This window comes from Cebus imitator, unplaced genomic scaffold, assembly GCF_001604975.1.
Source record: "Cebus imitator isolate Cc_AM_T3 unplaced genomic scaffold, Cebus_imitator-1.0 Scaffold206, whole genome shotgun sequence".
In the NCBI taxonomy this organism is placed as follows: Eukaryota; Metazoa; Chordata; class Mammalia; order Primates; family Cebidae; genus Cebus; species Cebus imitator.
Window position 1 is genome coordinate 1,107,915 of NW_016107521.1, and position 19,850 is coordinate 1,127,764.

At 47.5% G+C, this 19,850-nt stretch overlaps 1 protein-coding gene across 2 annotated transcripts in view; it reads right to left on the minus strand.

Annotated features, from left to right (window-relative positions):
* Positions 1–19,850, minus strand: part of B4GALT1 (beta-1,4-galactosyltransferase 1) — a 74,000-nt gene that overhangs the window by 12,996 nt on the left and 41,154 nt on the right. Inside the window, exons 2-3 of one of the 2 annotated variants that reach the window (XM_017548327.2) lie at positions 19,442–19,677; positions 4,118–4,305 (exon numbers count right to left, since the gene is read on the minus strand). In XM_017548327.2, coding sequence (XP_017403816.1) covers positions 4,118–4,305; positions 19,442–19,677 — 424 coding nt within the window. The remainder of the gene's footprint in view (positions 1–4,117; positions 4,306–19,441; positions 19,678–19,850) is intronic. The other variant, XM_037745628.1, reaches the window with a different exon arrangement.

Consider the following 19,850-nt stretch of genomic DNA (forward strand, 5'->3'; position numbering starts at 1 on the left):
TTTTTTTTCCAGAGAGAGAATCTCACTCTGTAGCCCAGGCTGGAGTGCAATGGTGCAATCTTGGCTCACTGCAACCTCTACCTCCTAGGTTCAAGCAATTATCCTTCCTCAACCTCCCAAGTAGCTGGGACTACAGGTACATGCCATCACTGGCTAATTTTTGTACTTTTGGTAGAGATGGAGTTTCACCATATTGATCAGGCTGGTCTCGAACTCCTCACCTCAGGTGATCCATGGTGCTCAGTCTCTCTAGAGCTTTTTTGATGGTAGGTGGGGTGAGAAGGAGCAGTTATAAGGGTTTTGTTTGTTTTTGTATCAGGTCTCAGATGACCTTAGGTTAGACACACGTATCAAAAAGTATGATCTTCCTCTTTCCACAACACAACAGCTGTTTCTGTGGTTATGTAGAAAGCCAGTCAGTGACAAGAGCAGGCCTAAGCCCACTTCTTCCTGAATGGCTCAGGAATCTGCTTCCCCTGTGCTCTGCTTCTGCCCATGAAGTCCTTATCCAGGAGCTCCTGGAATCTGAGATTATTTTAGAGTCTCTCTGTACCCACTCAGTCATAGCCCCGCTTCCACCCTCCTCCTATTGACCAATCTAGCTTTCATGCTTCCAAAGGCATACTGACTAGAACACCAACCTTGACGGTCGAGGCAGTGTTTCCGGAAATTTGTTAAAATAAAAATTCTTTGAAACTTCGGACTTTATCCTGATTTAGCAAAATGTATAATGATGAACTTATGTTTTAACATATTTTCAAGTAGTAGAGCATCTGGGCTCTCATCCTTCCAAAACTTTTTGTATTTTAATATTTCAGGGGTTATGAGTTGTGAACCCCTAAGGGATACAAAGTCAGCACTGATGAGACATATCAAGAATCAGGATGTGCCCCAAAGCCTTCCTGTGGGTTCTCTAAAAGCTGTGGTTTTGTGTCGACTCTGAGTGCAGCTCCAAACCACACCCAGGCTATTTCTGGAATCCAAAAAGACCAAACCCATCACATAAATTAAGGAAAACTCTAACTCAGACTTTGATGGGAAAGTCAGCCAGACCATGTAAGAACATATGAAAATAAAGATGCAATTATTATTTTCAAATATATTCAGGAATTCTGACTGAAAGGATCCTCAGGCAAAGGTCCCTGGGGGATCTGCTTTAATGAACCTATTCATAATTAGGTGTCATCACTTAGGTGCCGAGTCATCCACCTTTGGCATGCCTCACACTATTGTTCATACTATTAATGAGAGGGTTTGAATCAGAGGTGGCCAGGCCAATAAAGTTTTTTGATAATCAGTGCTTTTACAGAAATAGTTTCTTAGCTATTTCAAGGAGAAGTACATACCAGTCTGATATGATTTGGTTTTGCTGTGTCTGCTGCTTTCTCTTACCTATGTGCCCTGAGCCCAAACCTGCCTGGCTCCTCGTGAAACAAACATGGTGCTGCGGCAAAGAATTAGGGCATCATAGGCCCCTTTCTGGTTCACAACCATGCTTCAAGGGAGGAATCAAGAGGGGTCAGGGTATAAACCTGTGTGTTTCAAGAGAAGAAGATACACACATAGAGAGGGAGGAAGGGTGGAAGTGGGATGGAAGGGCATAGAATGATTTCTGAAGAGTCTAAAAGTAAGGTTACATTCAAATTTTTCTCCCTTTAAGACAATAAGTTAGGGTCTTTGATCTGGGAGAAGGACTTCATACATTCCTATATTCCCATCACAGCCCTCATACCCCCAGCAAGGGAGGATAGGAAGAAATGATGAGAATCAAATGAGTCTGACAGAAAGCTGCTGCATCTCAGCAGGCGCAGTAGCTCATGCCTCTAATCCCAGCACTTTGGGAGGTCAAGGCAGGAGGATAGCTTGAGCCGCCAGGAGTTCAAGATCAGCCTGGGCAACATAGTGAGACATTTCTAAAAAATTTTTTTGTTTTTAATCAGCCAGAGGTACTGGCCCACGCCTGTGGTCCCAGCTACTAGGAAAGCTGAGGTGAGAGGACTGCTTGAGCCAGGGAGTTTAAGGCCACAGTGAGCATGATCACACCACTGCACTCCAGCCTGGGTGACAAGTAAGACTCTGTCTCAAAAAAAAGAAAAGAAGTTGTATTTACATAAAGGGCCTGCTGTATACATGGACCAACCACACTGTACCAGTCAGCCTAAACCAGGGGCACCCAAAACATAGGGTACCTGCAGCACAGCTGCTGGATATTCAAATTTACTTAAAGCAAGGAAGAAAAAGGTTATGCTATTCAATTGATAGGTAATTTTATTTATTTATTTATTTATTTACTTACTTACTTACTTACTTATTTATTTATTTTTACACAGAGTCTCATTCTGTCACCCAGGCTAGAGTACAATGGTGTGATCTTGGCACACTGCAACCTCTGCCTCCCGGGTTCAAGAGATTCTCCTGTGCCAGCTTCCCAAGTAGCTGGGATTCCAGGTGCCTGCCACCATGTCCAGCTAATTTTTGTATTTTTAGTAGAGACAGGATTTCTCCATGCTGGCCAGGCTGGTCTCGAACTCCTGACCTCAGGTGATCTGCCTGCCTTGGCCTCAGGTGATCTGCCTGCCTTGCCATAGGATTACAGGCGTGAGCCACCAGGCTCAACCACTGATAAATAATTTAAAGCTTTTATGTTAAGATAAACATGGACAAATTAGGAAACAATATGCAAACTTATTTATATACTTTTTTTTTTTTGAGATGATGGATTTTTGCTCTTGTTACCCAGGCTGCAGTGCAGTGGCATGATCTTGGCTCACTACAACCTCTGCCTCCCAGGTTCAAGCGATTCTCCTGCCTCAGCCTCCCAAGTAGCTGGGATTACAGGCATGTACCACCATGCCCAGCTAATTTTGTATTTTTAGTAGAGACGGGGTTTCACCATGTTGGACAAGCTGGTTTCGAACTCCTGACCTCAAGTGATCCACCTGCCTCGGCCTCCCAAACTGCTGGGATTACAGGTGTGAGCCACCACGCCCGGCCTATATACTTATTTTTAAGACAAAACAATGGACTATACCCTAGTCGGGCATCTGGGCTGGCCTCTTCACTAGGGGCATTTTGGTGGGAAAATTTGGGCTGTGTATTTAAGCAGAAGTTTGTGCCCTGCTGGAAAACAGAATCATGCTCCTTCTTCAAGGGCCAAGGGCAGGAGCAGTGGTTCACACCCGTAATCCCAACGCTTTGGGAGGCTGAGGTGGGAGGATCGCTTGGGCACAGGAGTTCAAGGCCAAACATAGCCAGACCTCATCTCTACTAAAAATAAAAAATTAGCTGGATATGGTGGTTCATGCCTGTAGTCCCAGCTACTCAGGAGGCTGAGGCTGCAGGATGGCTTGATCCCAGGCAGTCGGCTGCAGTGAGCCATGATTGTGTCACTTCATTCCAGTCTGGGTGACAGAGCAATACCCTATCTCAAAAACAAAACAAAACAGGCCAAGGAACATCTACTGAGGTATACAAGCTAAATAATTCAGTGGGGAAAAACTATTCCAGTTTGCTTTCCAAAACTTGTGGGGCAAGAGAAAGAGAAAAGCAAGAAAATACAGTATCTGTTTGGAGCCTAAAGATGAGAGCCATCCCAAATGCTAAAAAATGTTCTTAGGCCAGGCATGGTGGCATACACCTATAATTCGGCACTTCGAGAGGTCGAGGCGGATAGATTGCTTGAGCACAGAAGTTCAAGACCAGACTGGGCAATATAGCAAAACCCCACCTCTACAAAATATACAAAAATTAGCTGGGCATGGTGGCATGTGACTGTAGTCCCAGCTACTCAGAAGGCTGAGGTGGGAGGATGGCTTGAATCCAGGAGGCAGAGGTTGCAGTGAGCCAGAATCATGCCACTGCACTCCAGCCTGGGTGATAGAGCCAGACTCTGTCTCCAAAAAAAAGAGAAAACCTGTTCTTGTCTGGATGTGCAGAGACTACTGGCATTTCTGGTCTTCTCTTTCCATCTCAACTAATACAAAGCATCCATTTCTCAGAGGAGAAGGCATTCTGCTCCAGAGCTTAAAGAGGCACTCCTGAGCTACAAGGACTGCATTTCCTAGTCAACACATGAGAGAGAAACATGTCTAATACAGACTGACTGAATATCTCTTACCTGAATCCAAATTTATCCATTGCAACGGAAATGTGCCGTGGCTGTGAAAAACACCTGTAGGCATTATGGTCATCCATTGGAATGAGGTCCACGTCACTAAACACAAAGCAGGTGTAGTCATAGTCCTTCAAGGCTTCTCGAAACCCAACGTTGAGCAGCTTAGCACGATTGAACATAGTGTCTCCGGCCTGGTACAGAAACAAAAACAGTGATATCAAATGCCTTAAAGCCTTTGGGAAGAGCACTCACAGGGACGGGTGACTTGTCCACTACAACACATGGTCACTAGTAAACTCCTGGGCCTCACTTTTCTGCCCTCACTCTACAATCAGTACAGAGTAACCAGACCTCTGAGTCAGCAATTCCCCTCTAGATCCTGCAGAAGGATTTGCATGTGTGTGAATGAGTAGGAACAACACTGTCACTGTGGAATGTTCATCACGGCAAAAGATTGCAAAAAATTTAAGAATCAGTAGAGAACTGGTTCAATAAATCATAGTATATCCATACAATGGAATGGAAGTGTTAAAAAGAGGCAGCTCTAAAAGGAAAGGTGAAAAAAGGCATTTAAACACATGCATTATTTATTTATACATACTATATATAAACTCTAGGAAACCGGTGACATTGGTTGAGTACCTACGAGTGTTTTCACTTCTACCTTCCTTATATGGTTGACCGTGGTTTGATGACCACATTGATAAAAGCAAGGTGCACAAGACAGAAGAGGGACACCTGCTTCAGGGTGCCAACCCATGAGGTCCCAAGGCACCAAGTCTGCTGGTGCAAAGGCACTGAGTATTTTTATATATTTTTTTGAGATGGAATTTTGCTCATGTCACCCAGATTGGAGTGCAATGGCACGGTCTTGGCTCACTTCAACCTCCACCTCCCAGGTTCCAATGATTCTCCTGCCTCAGCCTCCCATGTAGCTGGGATTACAGGCATGAGCCACCATGCCCAGCCTATTTTTTTTCTCCTGCCTTAGCCTCCCAAGTAGCTGGGATTACAGGCATACGCTACCATGCTGGTTAATTTTTTTTTTTTTAGGACGGGGTTTCACCATGTTGGTCAGGCTGGTCTTGAACTCCCGACCTCAGGTGATCCACCCACCTTGGCCTCCAAAGTGCTTGGATAACAGGCGTGAGCCACCACACCCGGCCCCAATTTTTTTTTTTTTAGTAGAGATGAGGTTTCACGTTGGCCAGGCTGGTTTCGAATTCCTGCCCTCAAGTGATCCACCCACCTCGGCCTCCCAAAGTGCTGGGATTACAGACATGAGCTACTGCGCCCGGCCACACTACATGTTTTATTTGTTTACTTTCAGTAAGAATGTAAGCTCAATGAAGGCTGAGATTTTTTTGTTCTTTATTCACTCAGTTCCTTGAATACTGCCTGTCACACAATAAGAGCTCAATAAATAGTTGCTGGTTGGCTGAATGAATGAATGAATGAATGAACAAATGGGGTTCAACATACAATGGCAGATGGTAATTCCTTCTGGGAAGCTCAACCAAAGAGGCATGTGAGGGGTCACCACAGGAATCACATTACAGGGTGGAGTTAAGAATCTGGTTTTACCACCTCCCGTGGCCCCAGGTTAGTAAGGACAGACCCAGCACTGACATTGCCACCCCTCACTCTTAGCAGTTCACAAAGCCTCCTGCACACATGCTGTCATCCTAACCAGAATCCTCACAACACCAACACGAGGAAACAAGCTAAGGCCCAATACTTTGGAATCCTCATTCAGTGGTCTTTGCCATCTCTCTTGGGTTCAACACAATCAGAGCCCTCTACTTTGGGGAAATAGTGCGTCACAGGGGCTTGGGATTGGTACACAATCTCAAAAGTGGCATGCTCAAAGTCTTCTCTCCATGCCCTCAAAAGATGACCTGGGTTGGGCATGGTGGTTCACACCTGTAATCCTAGCACTTGGGAGGCCAAGGTGGGCAGATCACAGGAGTTCAGGAGTTCAAGACCAGCCTGAGCAACATGGTGAGATCCTGTCTCTACAAAAAATTACAAAAATTAGCCAGGCATGGTGGTGCATACCTGTAGTCCCTGCTACTCTAAAGGCTGAGGTAGGAGGATCACCTGATCCCAGGAAGGTTGAGATTGCAGTGAGCCATGACAGCACCACTGCGCTCCAGCCTGGGTGGCAGAGTGAGATCCCCATCTGAAAACAACAAAACAAAACAAAAAAACCCACAAGACCTATAAACTGTACTCCACAAGGCTGCCTACGTACGTACAAAATGCACAGGTGTGCCACAGCCACCCAGCCTCAGGTGGGGAACTCAGGGAAGCAAACCACTTAGGGAAAGGCACCAGGAAGATCATCAAGGAAACATTTTACACACAAGAGCTCGTTTTTTGAAGTCCCTGACAAAGTTTTCTAACCCCACATGGTGAGTGAAGAAGGAGCCCAAAGGCATACTGTTTTCTTTGGCTACCCCACAGGCTGAGTTGATTTGGAATTCTGCGTTCAGCTAATTCTGTGTAAGTCATAGGTTCAAAGAATTTCAAAGTTTAGGCTGGGCGTGGTGGCTAACGCCTATAATCCCAACACTTAGGGAGGCTGAGGTGGGTGGATCACTTGAGGTCAGGAGTTCGAGACCAGCCTGGCCAACATGGTGAAACCCCAACTTTACTAAAAATACAAAAAAATGTCGGGTGTGGGGGCTCACTCCTATAATACCAGCACTTTGGGAAGCTGGGATGAGCAGATCACCGGAGGTCAGGAGTTTAGCCTGACAAATATGGTGAAACCCCATCTCCACAAAAATCAGCCAGGCATGATGGTGAGTGCCTATAATCCCAGCTACTCAGAAGGCTGAGGTAGGAGAATCATTTGAACCTGGAAGGTAGAGGTTGCAGTAAGCCAAGATCATACCATTGAACTCTAGCCTGGGCAACAGAGCAAGACTCTGGCTCACGCCTGTAATCCCAACATTTTGGGAGGCCAAGGTGGATGGATCACCCAAGGTCAGGAGTTCAAGACCAGCCTGGCCAACATAGTGAAACCCTGTCTCTACCAAAAATACAAAATTAACCAAGCATGGTGGCGGGAGCTTATAATCCCAGCTACTTGAGAGGCTGAGGCAACAGAATTGCTTGAAGCTGGGAGGCGGAGGTTGCAGTGAGCCGAGATTGTGCCATTGCACTCCAGCCTGGGCAAGAGAGTGAAACTCTGTCTCAAAAAAAAAAAAAAAAAGAAAGAAAAACACACTTTAGAAATTGGATATAAAAATTATGAAGTTGTTGGAATTATTATAATACAGTGAGACTATTCACTGGGGAGGGGATACCGTACACAAGCCATGGCTAAGTGTTTTAAATGGCATTTCATTTAATCATCTTGACAATCTTGTAACAACCCTCACCCCAACCTAAATTACACTGTCAAACATAATTCAGCCCCATTGAGCACTTTTCCAACCAGCAAAGGGAGGTATGCCAACTGAGTCTTTCTACATCTGTGCACTAGACCCCCAGGGCTGGCTGCCCAGCTCAGTACCATGCTCCCTTCTCTTGTACACTCCCCAATAACTGGGGCAGAGGGCTTTTTGAGGTCATGTCTCTACCACAGGCTTGGGCCTACTGGCCTTGCCTATTTGATCTAAGCAGATTCCTGACTGAGACTGAACTAAGCGTTGTTCCTTTCCCAGGAATTGGAATTTTGGAACCATGAATGAGCACCTCTAGAGCCAAAGCCCATGAGCAACAGCACTCTGGAGAAGCCCAAGAAGCAGACCTGGTTCTACCCCCTTTCACTGTGAGGGGTGCCATGGCCCTTTCAGCATGGTGAGATGCCCCAGTGTTCAGCACAGACTTAAAACTGGTGGTCAGGCAGTTTTCCAAAATAACCTAAACTACATATCCCTCCCTCTCTCCCTCCTCCCAGCCAGGCCTCATCTGTGGGATGCAGGGAGACAGAAGCACATGGTGCACTTTAGCAGGTGCTCTCACCTATGGGGGCCCTGGGAACACCAGGCCAGCAGAATGGTGGAAAAAGAAAGTGTCCTCCCCCAGAATGAGAGAAAAGTCAAGCATTTTCTAGGCTTCTTTGGGTGAAATGCTATAACACTGGGGCATGCACCTTCTTTGATAAGAAAGACAGGCCTCGGCAAGCTTGCCAAGCCCCACCACTCGCAGGAGGTGGGAAGACACCCAGGCTCACTCCTGCCTTCCTCACTGAGCACACTAATCCGGTGCATCTGCTGCTCCATTCGCTCAAGTAACCGTTGATCAAGCACCAAATACACCACTGTAACAGACACATGCATTTTTAATCTCAGGAATGCTGGCTTCTTTACTTATTAGCTGTGTGACTTGGGGCACATCACACCTCCAGGCCCCTGTTTCCTCTTTTGTGTCATGGGGATAGCATGCACATTGTATTAAATGAGACACGGGTGGTAGGCAATGTTGTCTATCAACATAAGATTAGGCCTACCAGGCCGGGCGCGGTGGCTCAAGCCTGTAATCCCAGCACTTTGGGAGGCCGAGGCGGGTGGATCACGAGGTCAAGAGATCGAGACCATCCTGGTCAACATGGTGAAACCCCGTCTCTATTAAAAATGCAAAAAATTAGCTGGGCATGGTGGTGCGTGCCTGTAATCCCAGCTACTGAGGAGGCTGAGGCAGGAGAATTGCCTGAACCCGGGAGGCGGAGGTTGCAGTGAGCCGAGACATCACCACCACACTCCAGCCTGGGCAATACAGTGAGATTCCATCTCAAAAATGGGGCCTGTGGCTGCCCCACTGGCTAAGACCTCAGCACACTGCCTGGCAATAAATGTGGACTACTATTGTTATGACAGGAAGAGGCTTTCTCACCCATCTTGAACAGTCTGACCATTCCAAATGTCTCTTAGATATCCTACCTGGAGACTCTACCTTCTGTAGTGTTTGCTTCAAGATTCCTCCCAAATCCTGCTTCTCTGATGAAGAGGGGAATTACCAAAAACATTTAAGGCTCAAGGGATTTAGGCTGTGGCTTACATGATCAGAGTTTCTCACAGCAGAAGAGAGTCAGGAGGACCTCTGGAGGCCTGTGAAATGCATAGGAAGTCGCGGTAAAGAGGAGCCAGCATGCTGGGTGCAGGTGTCCCGTTGAAAGACCCAGCTTATGAAGGGTGGGCCTAATCTTATGTTGGCAGACAAGAGTTACGGTTATCGCTTCCTTCTAAGGCAACTGCTGCTTTTAGAGGGATAAGACGGACCCTCTAAAAAAAGGCCAGAAAACATATAAAATCTCCAAACAAATGAGCAGAGACTGCTGCAGAAGGGGACTGGAGACAGCAGACAGAATCGACCAGACATCGACTCTGGAGGTGGTGGTGGGAGAGAAGGCAACGGTAGAAGCAGAGAAAAGCATGCGTGGTGAGAACATCTGTAAAGGCTGTGAGGAAAAGGGAACAGTCAACGAACTACAAGACATTCTGAATGAGTGAAGCCAGAATGAGACATGAAGGCAGAGATGGGCCAAATCACAGAGGCCGGGGAGGAGGGTTAGGTGCTTGCTAAGACACTTAAGCTTTATCTTTATTTAGGCCACAGGGAGCCTTAAACCATGGTTTATATGTCAAGGAGGGATTTGTGTCCCAATCCAATTGAAGGCAAGGAGATCAGTTAGGGAGTTGTTGTATGATTCCTGTGAGGCAACAGCGGTAGGTAAGCAGACAGTGTCTCTCCCAAGGGCTAAAGGCAGGGGATCCACTTCCCCTTTCACACATCCCCTGCTCCCTGCGCATGTGCACTACACTTGCAAGCGAGAGGCTCAGGACAGGTGCCCAGAGTCTGGCCTAATTCCGAGAAAAGCCTAACTGTGGTTAAGGAAGGCAAGAGTGGCCTTCCCCTCACTGCAACACGGGACAGATGACCAACTATAGAAAGCAACAGGCCCCTCTTGTCCAAGTCCCAACTATTCTAGAGAACTGTTCTGTCCAACCACCCTGCGTTCCTTCGATGTCAGGTCCATGTGTGTACATCAGCAGACACATCCCTTGTCCATAATGGCTTAGGGACCAACTGCATCCAGCCTCTCCTGCACCAAAAGACACAGCAGCAATGTGGTTAAAACCATCAACTGAAAGCCAAGACTCTCAATGAGTCAGAATTTCTACATGATGAGAGACACTGTTGCTCCCATATACATGCCCTGGCTCATCACAGAGCTACACCCCTCCCCACCATACATGAAGCTACCACTAAGCTCTCAACACCACAGATCCGGGGGCAGGTCTATAGCCAGTGGCAATGTTTGCTGAAACACCCTCTGTATGCTTTTCTGTGCCCACTAAGACAGTAAGAGGAAGGAACTAGGCCGAGTGGGTTGCATGAAATAGTAACAGATCAGCGGCAGCAGAAGGTCTGACTGGGCACTCCTACAGGCCTAAGTGTGGATCCTGGAACAGTGGACAGGCTAGGAGGTGATCCCAGAGAATTACTGGAAAGAGCCTGGGATTATACAAATGCTGAGTTTGTGGAGAGCTAATAATATCTTCTCACCCATGAGTTCACAGCAGTTGGGCTCTAGTTTTGCTTCTGTTGTTGTTGGGTTTTGGGGTAGGGAGACAGGGTCTCGCTATGTTGCCCAGACTGGCCTCGAGCTCTTGGGCTCCAGCAATCTTCTCACCTCAGCCTCTTGAGAAGCTGGGACTGTCAGCACACACCACCATGCTCTGCTGGGATCTAGTTGTTAACCATAATAATATGGTAACTCAGAGCTCTCAACAAAACTCGGATCTGAGATTTAAACGTTTCACCCCAGTGAGTGACAGAAATGGACCTTCAAGGGTTAGAGATCAGGCTAAAGGAGTGGTTTTCAGCCAACCCAAGTCACCACTCTCAAGAGTGAGCACAACCTTGACCCCTGCCACACAGGAACACAGACTGGACAGAGGTTATAAAGTTGCCCTCAGAGAGAACTCAGCTCCTAAAACAGCCCAGCAGGGCTTCTGGGTGAAGTGAGCACAGAGGACACTGTTTTAAACCCAGCTCCAAGGAGCCAGCGTAGGATGCCTGCCTCTCCCAAGGCCTGGCACACTGAGAAGTGACGACATGGCTTTCTGCAGATACATCAAGACAGTGGTGCTAAGCACATTCAGATACAAGTTGGAGAAAAATACTTGAGGAAAGTAAAGCTTCTCTTTCAGAAAGCCATTTGGCCATCTATATTAAGAACTATAAAAATGTGTAAACCATTTCTGAACACATAATCCCACATCTGGAAGTCTAGCCTGGGGAAATGATCCTAAATGTGGAACAAACCAACACAGAATAAACTTCAGTCTGCAAGATGTTCATTATGGTATTATTTATGCTCATGGAAAATTAGACATTATCTAAAGGCCTTCTAAGAGAGAAAAGACAAGTTAATTATGATGAAATTCTATGATCAACTACTATGAAGGCATGTAAAGTGATGATGATGAAGATCATGAAATAACATGGGAAGATGCCGATGATAAAGAATTTAAGGAAAAAGCAGGGTACATACAGCATGAGCTCAACTGTGGTTTAATTTAAAAGAAGCTAAACTCTCAGACTCTGTACAACAGGCTGGCTTCCAGCAACTTTGGCATTTCCAAGAGAGCCCACAGAGGCCCTGGCCTTGCCTGGGAGACCCCAGGGCCTGAGGATGGCACACTCACGGGGTTATTTACACAGCCTCCCCCTGACCAGCAGGGCCCTGGCTCTGGGTTGATTTGAGGGCATATGAACATTACCAGGGTGGTGGTGGCAGCGGTGGTGGCAGCAGCAGTGGCAGCAGCAGTTAGGTCGGCATTCCTCTCTCTCTAGGAGGCGGAGAGTACAGAAGAGAAGGTAGGTGGAGAATAAGAAGCAGATCAGAGAGGAACTTCTCCTTCCACTTGCTTTGCTACAAACAGGATTAACAAGTAAAGGCAAAAGGCCCCTGCTAGAAGGAAAACAAAAAAGAAGAAAAAGAGAAAAGGGTAGATGCAAGGGAGAGAAGTGAGGAAGAGAGGCAAACGTCAAAGCTGCAAGGGAAAAGGGGCCCATTCTGACGACCACTGTTTCAATGCAAAGGCAAATTCATAATAAGCTGTCTTTCCCTGTCACAGAGTCACCGGTGAGCACAAAAAAAATGGTGTTTCCCGGAACAACATCCACGGAAGCAATTTACCAGCAAATCAAGTCCCCAGGAGAACAGAGAGAGACATGGACCAGGAGGGGCACACAGCAAAGGGGCAACACTCAAACAGTGATGGTGTAGAGACTTTCCCTGGCCTTCCCACTCTCACTCCCCACCCCTGGCAGGCTCCAAAGGGTCCTTCCTCCTGCCTGAAGGAAGGGAGGCTGCAGGACAGGACCAGCCCTACCCCACTCCTCCCAAGCCCTGTTCCCATACACATCAATCTGTGCACTGACAGCTCAGGGAGAAAATGGAAGGCAGGGATGGGGGGAGGGTAGAGATGATCAAGATAGAAACCAAACCAATGGGGCCATAAGCCCAGGCAGCTGTCCTTGCTAATGGGACAGACCCAGGAGTCTGTTTTTCCCCAGTTGATCTTGCTCTTGTATAGGAACCAGCTGCTTGGACCAGTGACAGAGACAATTGCTCAGGTAGGGTGACAGATGCTCTTGCTCACTGAGGGTACAAAGGACTGTCTCCAAATCCATCCTTAACCAGCCTGGAACTATCACCCCATCATCCTAAAACAGTACACAGAAGAAAAGAAAACAGGAGAAAACTTCAAAGCCAGACAGAGTCCTAAGGGCAGCTGGCTGTGCCCTCCCTCCATTTCTCCTTTGAGGCAGGGTTCAGGGACTGGACTAACAATGGAGCAAGCCTCCCAGGGGGCTCTGGGGCTGTCCTCAAAAGCTGCTGTACTTCCTCACAGGACCCAGTGAGACTCACAGTGTTGGCAAGTGTACGTGGAGCATTCTGGGAATAATGTTGGCAGGGTGACACATTCCTCAGGCTCTAGGTCACCTCTGTCCAAACTCCAGCTCTGCTTCCCAGCCATTATGTGGCTACCATGTGCTTACCTTTGGAGCCTTCCCTCCACAGGAACAATCGGAAGACAATTTGCCTCACTGGTCAGAATTCAAAGAGAGACCATAAAGGTGCTAAGTCCAAAGGACCCTAAAGGAGTCTTACAATCATTAACAATCACAAGACTAAGATATTTATAGGAGGTCACCCCAAGGACTATGTCACAGGCAGCCTGTGCTCTGCTCAGCAACGAGCCGGAAGCTTTGGGGAGAGGCCCAGGGGAGGGGCCCTGCAAGTTCCCAAGTGTCATAACCTGGCCTTACTGGGAATGGAGGCTTCACTTCCAAGAGGCACAGATCTAGGCAGAAGACCAGGAGCAGGGTGTCCTGAGACTAGGTATAAACAAAGGGGCAAGAGTCCTGGGGAGAAGCCCCATGCTTCACTCACCGCATCGATACTGACTATGCACCAGCTGTGTGGTCAGGTAGAAAGAAGGGAGGCAAACATGAGGGACTGGGAGTCTGGGGGCTGGGGTGAGGCCAGAACTCAGATAATCATCTCTTTCCAGGAAGTTCTGAGCAGTCTGGGAACAGCAGGGAGGGAGAAGTCAGCTCTACTCCAGGCACTCCACAGAGCTAATGAGGTTGGGGACAGAAGCTCAAAAGATGGCCAGAGACACACTAGGAACAGAGGGGACAGCATAAGCAAAGGCACAAGGAGGGGAGGACAAGGATTTCTGGGTGTAAATGGGGAATCCAGTGAAGGAGGGAGGAGGAGGAAGTGGCTGGAGGTAGGTCAGGGTCTCAGATACTAAGCTTGGGCCTTCCAACCATTTAGACCCTTGCCTGTGGGCAGTCGGGAAATGCTAACAGGTTTAAAAAGAGGAAGTAACATGGTCAAAACCAGAAAAATCTTGGGCAGCTGAGGGAGAAGAACAAAGGTACCAGAAGATATGCAATTGGAACTGGAGAGACCGGTCCCGGGTACTGGCTGTGGGGCAAAGGGCTGCCATGGTGATGACAAACCCACCTGGCCAGCTGTGCCTGCATTTCTCACTCATTTTGTAACTTTTATGTTGGGTAATCCCACAAACATCCTGTATTCCTTAATTTATGGCTAATGCTGCCAGGTGGCAACCTGCCCTCCCTTCACCTAGAGTGGCTTTACAGTCTCCTTTCCGGATTTGAGTATGAGGAAATGCAGCATGCATCCCTGTTTGCTATGATATCTTCTTCTTCTTTTCTTGCGGCCATTGACATCAGAATTCTATATCTTGACATCCACGTCTCCGAGTCCAAGGAGCCAAATAGGATTCTCTCATGCTGGTGAGCTAAGGTGTGGGTGTGGGGGGAAGAGACCTTGAGGACAAAGAGCAACTCTTACTCTTCTCTGTCTCTACTAGAAAGCCCCTCTCCGTTCATTCCTTCAATATCCTTGAGATATAAATTATTACGGTGATTACAGAGGCCCAAGCTAAATGGGAGTGCTTAACAGCTTACTACAGACAGAAGTATGAGCCATAAAAACCTGTGAAAGTTCACTCCTGTGTGTGGAGCTTGACACACAGCCCCACTCTGAAGAGGCTTATAGGCCCAGCAAGTCCTCAGAGTCCTCTGAGATTCCACCACCTGGCTCATTCCATTATCCATTATCCATTATCCTCTGACTCCAAGGAGTCCAAACCAATAGGAGGAAGGATCCTGATATGGGCTGAGTGGGAGTGCAGCAGGAGGCAGTGGGAGCCATGAAGAATTCACCACCACAGAAGCAGGCAGAGAAATAGGCAGAACTAATGGAGAGTGCAGGGGCAGGAATGGATATCCAGTAACGGCTGATATTAACTCAGGGTTTACCATGTGCCAGATGCCTCACAGCCCTCCCCGCCAAGGAGGAAATGGAGGCCTGCAGAGCTTAAGTAGCCTGCCTGAGGTCAGTGACTGGAAAGTGGCAGTGCCGGGACTGAACCTAAGCAGTCTGAGCACACAGCACACTCTCAGCCCTGGATACCAGGCTGTGAGCAACACTAGGGGCACCCTGGTCGCGAGGAGTGTCACTGATGGCTTGAGAAGGCACTAAACCTGGAGTCAAGAGCTGGGGTTTGAGCTGTAGCCCTGCTGTTGTCTATGTGGCTTTTGGAGCCTGTCCCTCTCTAAACCTGTTTCCTCACCTGTGACATGGAACAGAAGTTTCCACATTGTCTAGCCTCAGGGGTCTGGGCAAATCCTAGCAAAGACTGAATGGGAAGCTAAGGAGGTGGAGATGGGACATGGCCCCTACTTCAAGTAGAATGAAACCCTTATGACCTACTGTAGTGGAGGGTGTGCAGCATTTCAGTGGGGCAGAAAGAAATTCGATACTGAAAAGCCTGTGTGGGAAGCCCTGGACCAAATGACCAAATGTCTCAGAAGCCACTCTTATTTTGAGCATTCTTTCTATCTAATCTTAAATGGGTGTGTGTGTGTGTGTGTGTGTGTGTGTGTGTGTGTGTGTGAATGAACAGTCAAAATGACAGCAGGGTGTCTGGACCAGGGAGCCCCTGAGAGGCTATAAAGAGGGCTAACAGCCCATAAGGTTTATTTGCTCAACAAACAGTACACAAAGGTCAAAACCAGGTGCTACAAAATCCCTTTCTTCTTATTCTAGAATATAACCATAAAACAGATAACACAGGAAGTTCCTAATGCTTCTCCTTCCACCTCTTTTTTTCAGGGTTCAGGTTTCCCATTACCATTTTATTATTTATTAGGTAATATTCTTTACTGGAAAGGCAGGGCAGACTTTAAGCCTTTCTTGACTTAGTTATTTGGACTCTGACCTTATTTTCCCAAAATGATCAATTACGGTGAGACTGGAGCACAAGATAGGAGAGTAGCCGGGAAAGAGGGAGAAAAAGAGGAAAAGATTGTCTTAAGGCGGAAAGTCAACCCTTAGAGGAGAAGGAAAGGATGAAGAGAAAAAAAAGTATAAGAAAAAGAAAAAAAGAGATGATACTGACAAGATAAGAAAAAAGGAATTATATATGTTTGAAAAACCGAAACTAAAATATTCCTGATGCTAAGCTATGAAGTGGGAAGAGGAGGGAGGGAGGGAGGATGGGCAGTTCCCAGTGTTCCAGGGAAAGCAGGTAGGCAGTCAGGAGGAAACGTTAACTCAGGCCAGCTTGCCCCAGAGTGCGACTCACAAAACACTCATCACTTGAGACGGTTCTTGGGGAAAAGTTCCCCAGTCAGGCAAGCTCAGGAAACACTTCTGGAGTTACAGTATACACCGGGGTACCGAAGGCTCTGCAGGAACGAGACCTGCTTGACATGGTTCAACCCAGCATTCCTCAAGCATATTTGGGAGAAGCACTATCCCAGGCGGTGCCCAGTGTTAGCCAGCACAGCTGTGCCACCGGTCTGAGCTGGCATGGTTAGCTGTTCTGCCTACTTGGATTGAGGTGGACAGGAGCATGCAGCTGGTAGAGGACATTCAGAAATCTGCTATGCTGGCCGGGCGCGGTGGCTCAAGCCTGTAATCCCAGCACTTTGGGAGGCCGAGGCGGGTGGATCACGAGGTCAAGAGATCGAGACCATCCTGGCCAACATGGTGAAACCCCGTCTCTACTAAAAATACAAAAAATTAGCTGGGCGTGGTGGTGCGTGCCTGTAATCCCAGCTACTCAGGAGGCTGAGGCAGGAGAATTGCCTGAACCCAGGAGGCGGAGGTTGCGGTGAGCCGAGATCGCGCCATTGCATTCCAGCCTGGGTAACAAGAGTGAAACTCTGCCTCAAAAAAAAAAAAAAAAAAAAAATTATTAAGAAATCTGCTATGCTGAGCCTGGGTAGTATGTAAATTGTATCACAGGAATTTAAGCTGATGGCTAGATTTCACTGGTCCAATATTTGTTTGGACTTCAAAACAGGGAAGTCTCACATTCACCAAAACTGCAACATATCTAGACATAGCATCCCACCCTCCAGGCTTCCTCTAGAACAGCTACCTCAGTTCAAAAATTCAGCATCATCACTAACTCTCTTTTACCCTCTTTACCCAAGATTTTATTCTATTTTATTTTATTTTGAGACGGAGTCTCACTCTGTTGTCCAGGCTGTAGTGCTCTGGCACAAACTCAGCTCACTGCAACCTCCGCCTCCTGGGTTCAAGCGATTCTCCTGGGTTCAAGCGATTCTCCTGCGTCAGCCTCCCGAGTAGCTGGGACTACAGGTACCTGTCACTATGCCCAGATAATTTTTGTATTTTTAGTAGAAATGGGGTTTTACTATGTTGATCAGGCTAGTCTCGAACTCCTGACTTCAAGTGATTCGCCCACCTTGCCTTCCCAAAGTGCTGGGATTACAGGCGTGAGCCACTGCATCCAGCCCCCAAGTATATATTGTATATATTTTAATCTACCTATATGGCATCCAGACCATGGCTGTCTGTCTTCTACTCAGGCAGATTTGTGGGATGCCGTCAGATGCCCTGCTGAGTAAGCTCTGACAGCACTGGATCTACAATGCATCCCTCATCTACAAGCATAGTAACCGTCAAGACAGAAACGAGATGCAGCTGGCACAGCTTGTTCTTGGTCATCCCTGCTGGCTTCTGGTGATGGTGGCCGCCTCTTCCAGGTGCTTGCCGCCACTGCTTTAATAACAGGATCCTGAATCTTGCCGTCATCGGTATGTGCTCACTGGCATCAGACAAATGTTTCTCGATCACAGGGCTTTCCTTAAACGAATACTTGCTGGGTTAAAGTGACCTGTACTTAGCAGGACATTTACCTGTTCTTACATTCTCCAATATTCTTCCAAGGTGACCCACAACTGCATAGCTGTCTTGCTTGCAGGTGTTCACAGGGCCCTGGTCTGTACCTCACTTGGCCAAAGAATTCAAACAGCTTCAAGGGTTTTGCCCACCACCGGCTCCTCTCCTGGTTCAGTTTCCTTGTAATAGGGCTTGTTCTGCTCTCCCTTGCCTTACAGGCTTCACTCTGACACCTGGCCCCAGAGCTTCTGGTGCTTTAATACCCCAGTGAACATCTCAATTTCCGGGAACATGCGAGGGTCCTTTCTGCCTTGAGGTCCCTATCACTGGCCCCAGCTGAGACACCCATCTCCCTGCAGACTTTGGAACATAGTTTATATCCTGATTCTTCCAGGCCATTGCGCTCTCTCCTTCCTGTGAGTTTCCAAAGCATTTGGCAGCCACCATCCAATCACAGGTTATTTGGGTCTGTTAACAAATTGATCTCTGGGAGGGTACCACTTGCCAGAAGTGGGTTGGAGGCTTTGGGACAGGCCAGGACTGAGACCTTACACATCTTCGGAATCTCCTGCAGCAAGTGATGCAGCACAATGCCACAGCAGTCCTCAAGTGCTTCCCCTGGGGTTCCAGAGAAGATGCACAGAGTCCCTTGACTTCGATGGAAGGCATAAACTGCCAACGATCCTCCTACTTAAAGCAGAGTTTATCTTGAAATGCAGTGGACATTGGGCCTTGTAGAAATGGGCACACTCAGATTCTTCAAATGAATTTCAATGAAATTTGGTGCCTAGATAAGTTAGATGTGTCACAGCACCTAGGAGGTTTCAGTCTAAATATATAAATTTAAGTGTTAGGGATAATCTTGAAATATCAAAGTTATACTCTTGGGAAAATAATGCACCTCAAATGGACTAAAAAAATTATTTCAATAAAGATGCCACTTAGATCAATCTGATTCTCCACGCCATGGTAACGATGAAAGCTGACCTATCCTTAGCATTATTTTCCTCAGCAGGGCTAAAGGCCAACATACATGGATCAGATGAGCAGTAAGAAACTTTTTCTCCAACTCGGCCTAGTGCACATGACTCTCAGATGGCCCACGAATCAGACTTCCCCAGATATTTCACCAGGGGCTCGCATGTAGGCATGCAGCCTGAACTGAGGGCACTGTCTCCAGGTGTCCCAGGAGACACAGTCTGACTGACTGGATAAACTTTGAAGTTCCCTAAAAGTCTGACATCTAAATAGTGGTTTAATTTTTAAAAGGAAAATATACAGCTACACAAAGCCAGGAAACAATCTGTGTTTACTTTGGAAATTAGGGTTGTCTTTTTTCCCAATTCTGCTGGAAGGCTACTTCCAAAAAACAAAAACAAAACAAAACAATGAAAACACTCCAGAGTTTTTCCTGGCTAAAAGAGTTGACAGCAATAGGCAAGCACACAGTTTGGTGTTTAGCTCATCTGCACTGGTGGTGATTAGGGGGGCTGGTTCCTTGCGCTAAGTGCCAGGTGTCTGTGAAATCACCCCCCTTCCCCTGTCCTCATTATACACACATCTGCACACATACACACCCTCTCTCATTCCACCTTCCCAGGCCTCACCTGATTGATAACATAGATGCCATAGTTTAGCTGCTGGCGCTGCAGGACTGGGTGCAAGTAATACAGCCAGTACTTGAGATGCTCCTGCCGGTTGCGGAATGGAATGATAATGGCCACCTTGTGAGGAGAGATGCAGTCCTTGGGGGTGTAGCGGCCGCCCATCTTCACATTTGGGTTCTGCTTGGCCACAAGCTCCAGGTCCACAGGCATGTTAAACTCGATCAGCATGGGGCCCACTAGAGAGGTGGAGGGAGGGAGAAGTTAGCAGCCCACAGGACTCACCACCGCTCCGCAGGCTGCATCAGACGGCCAGGCTGCACCTGCAGAGGAGACATCTCCTTCTGGGAGGCAGCATGGCCACGGAGAGGGCCCTCCTGCCCAGATCAGGCACCACATCCAGCACTAGGGT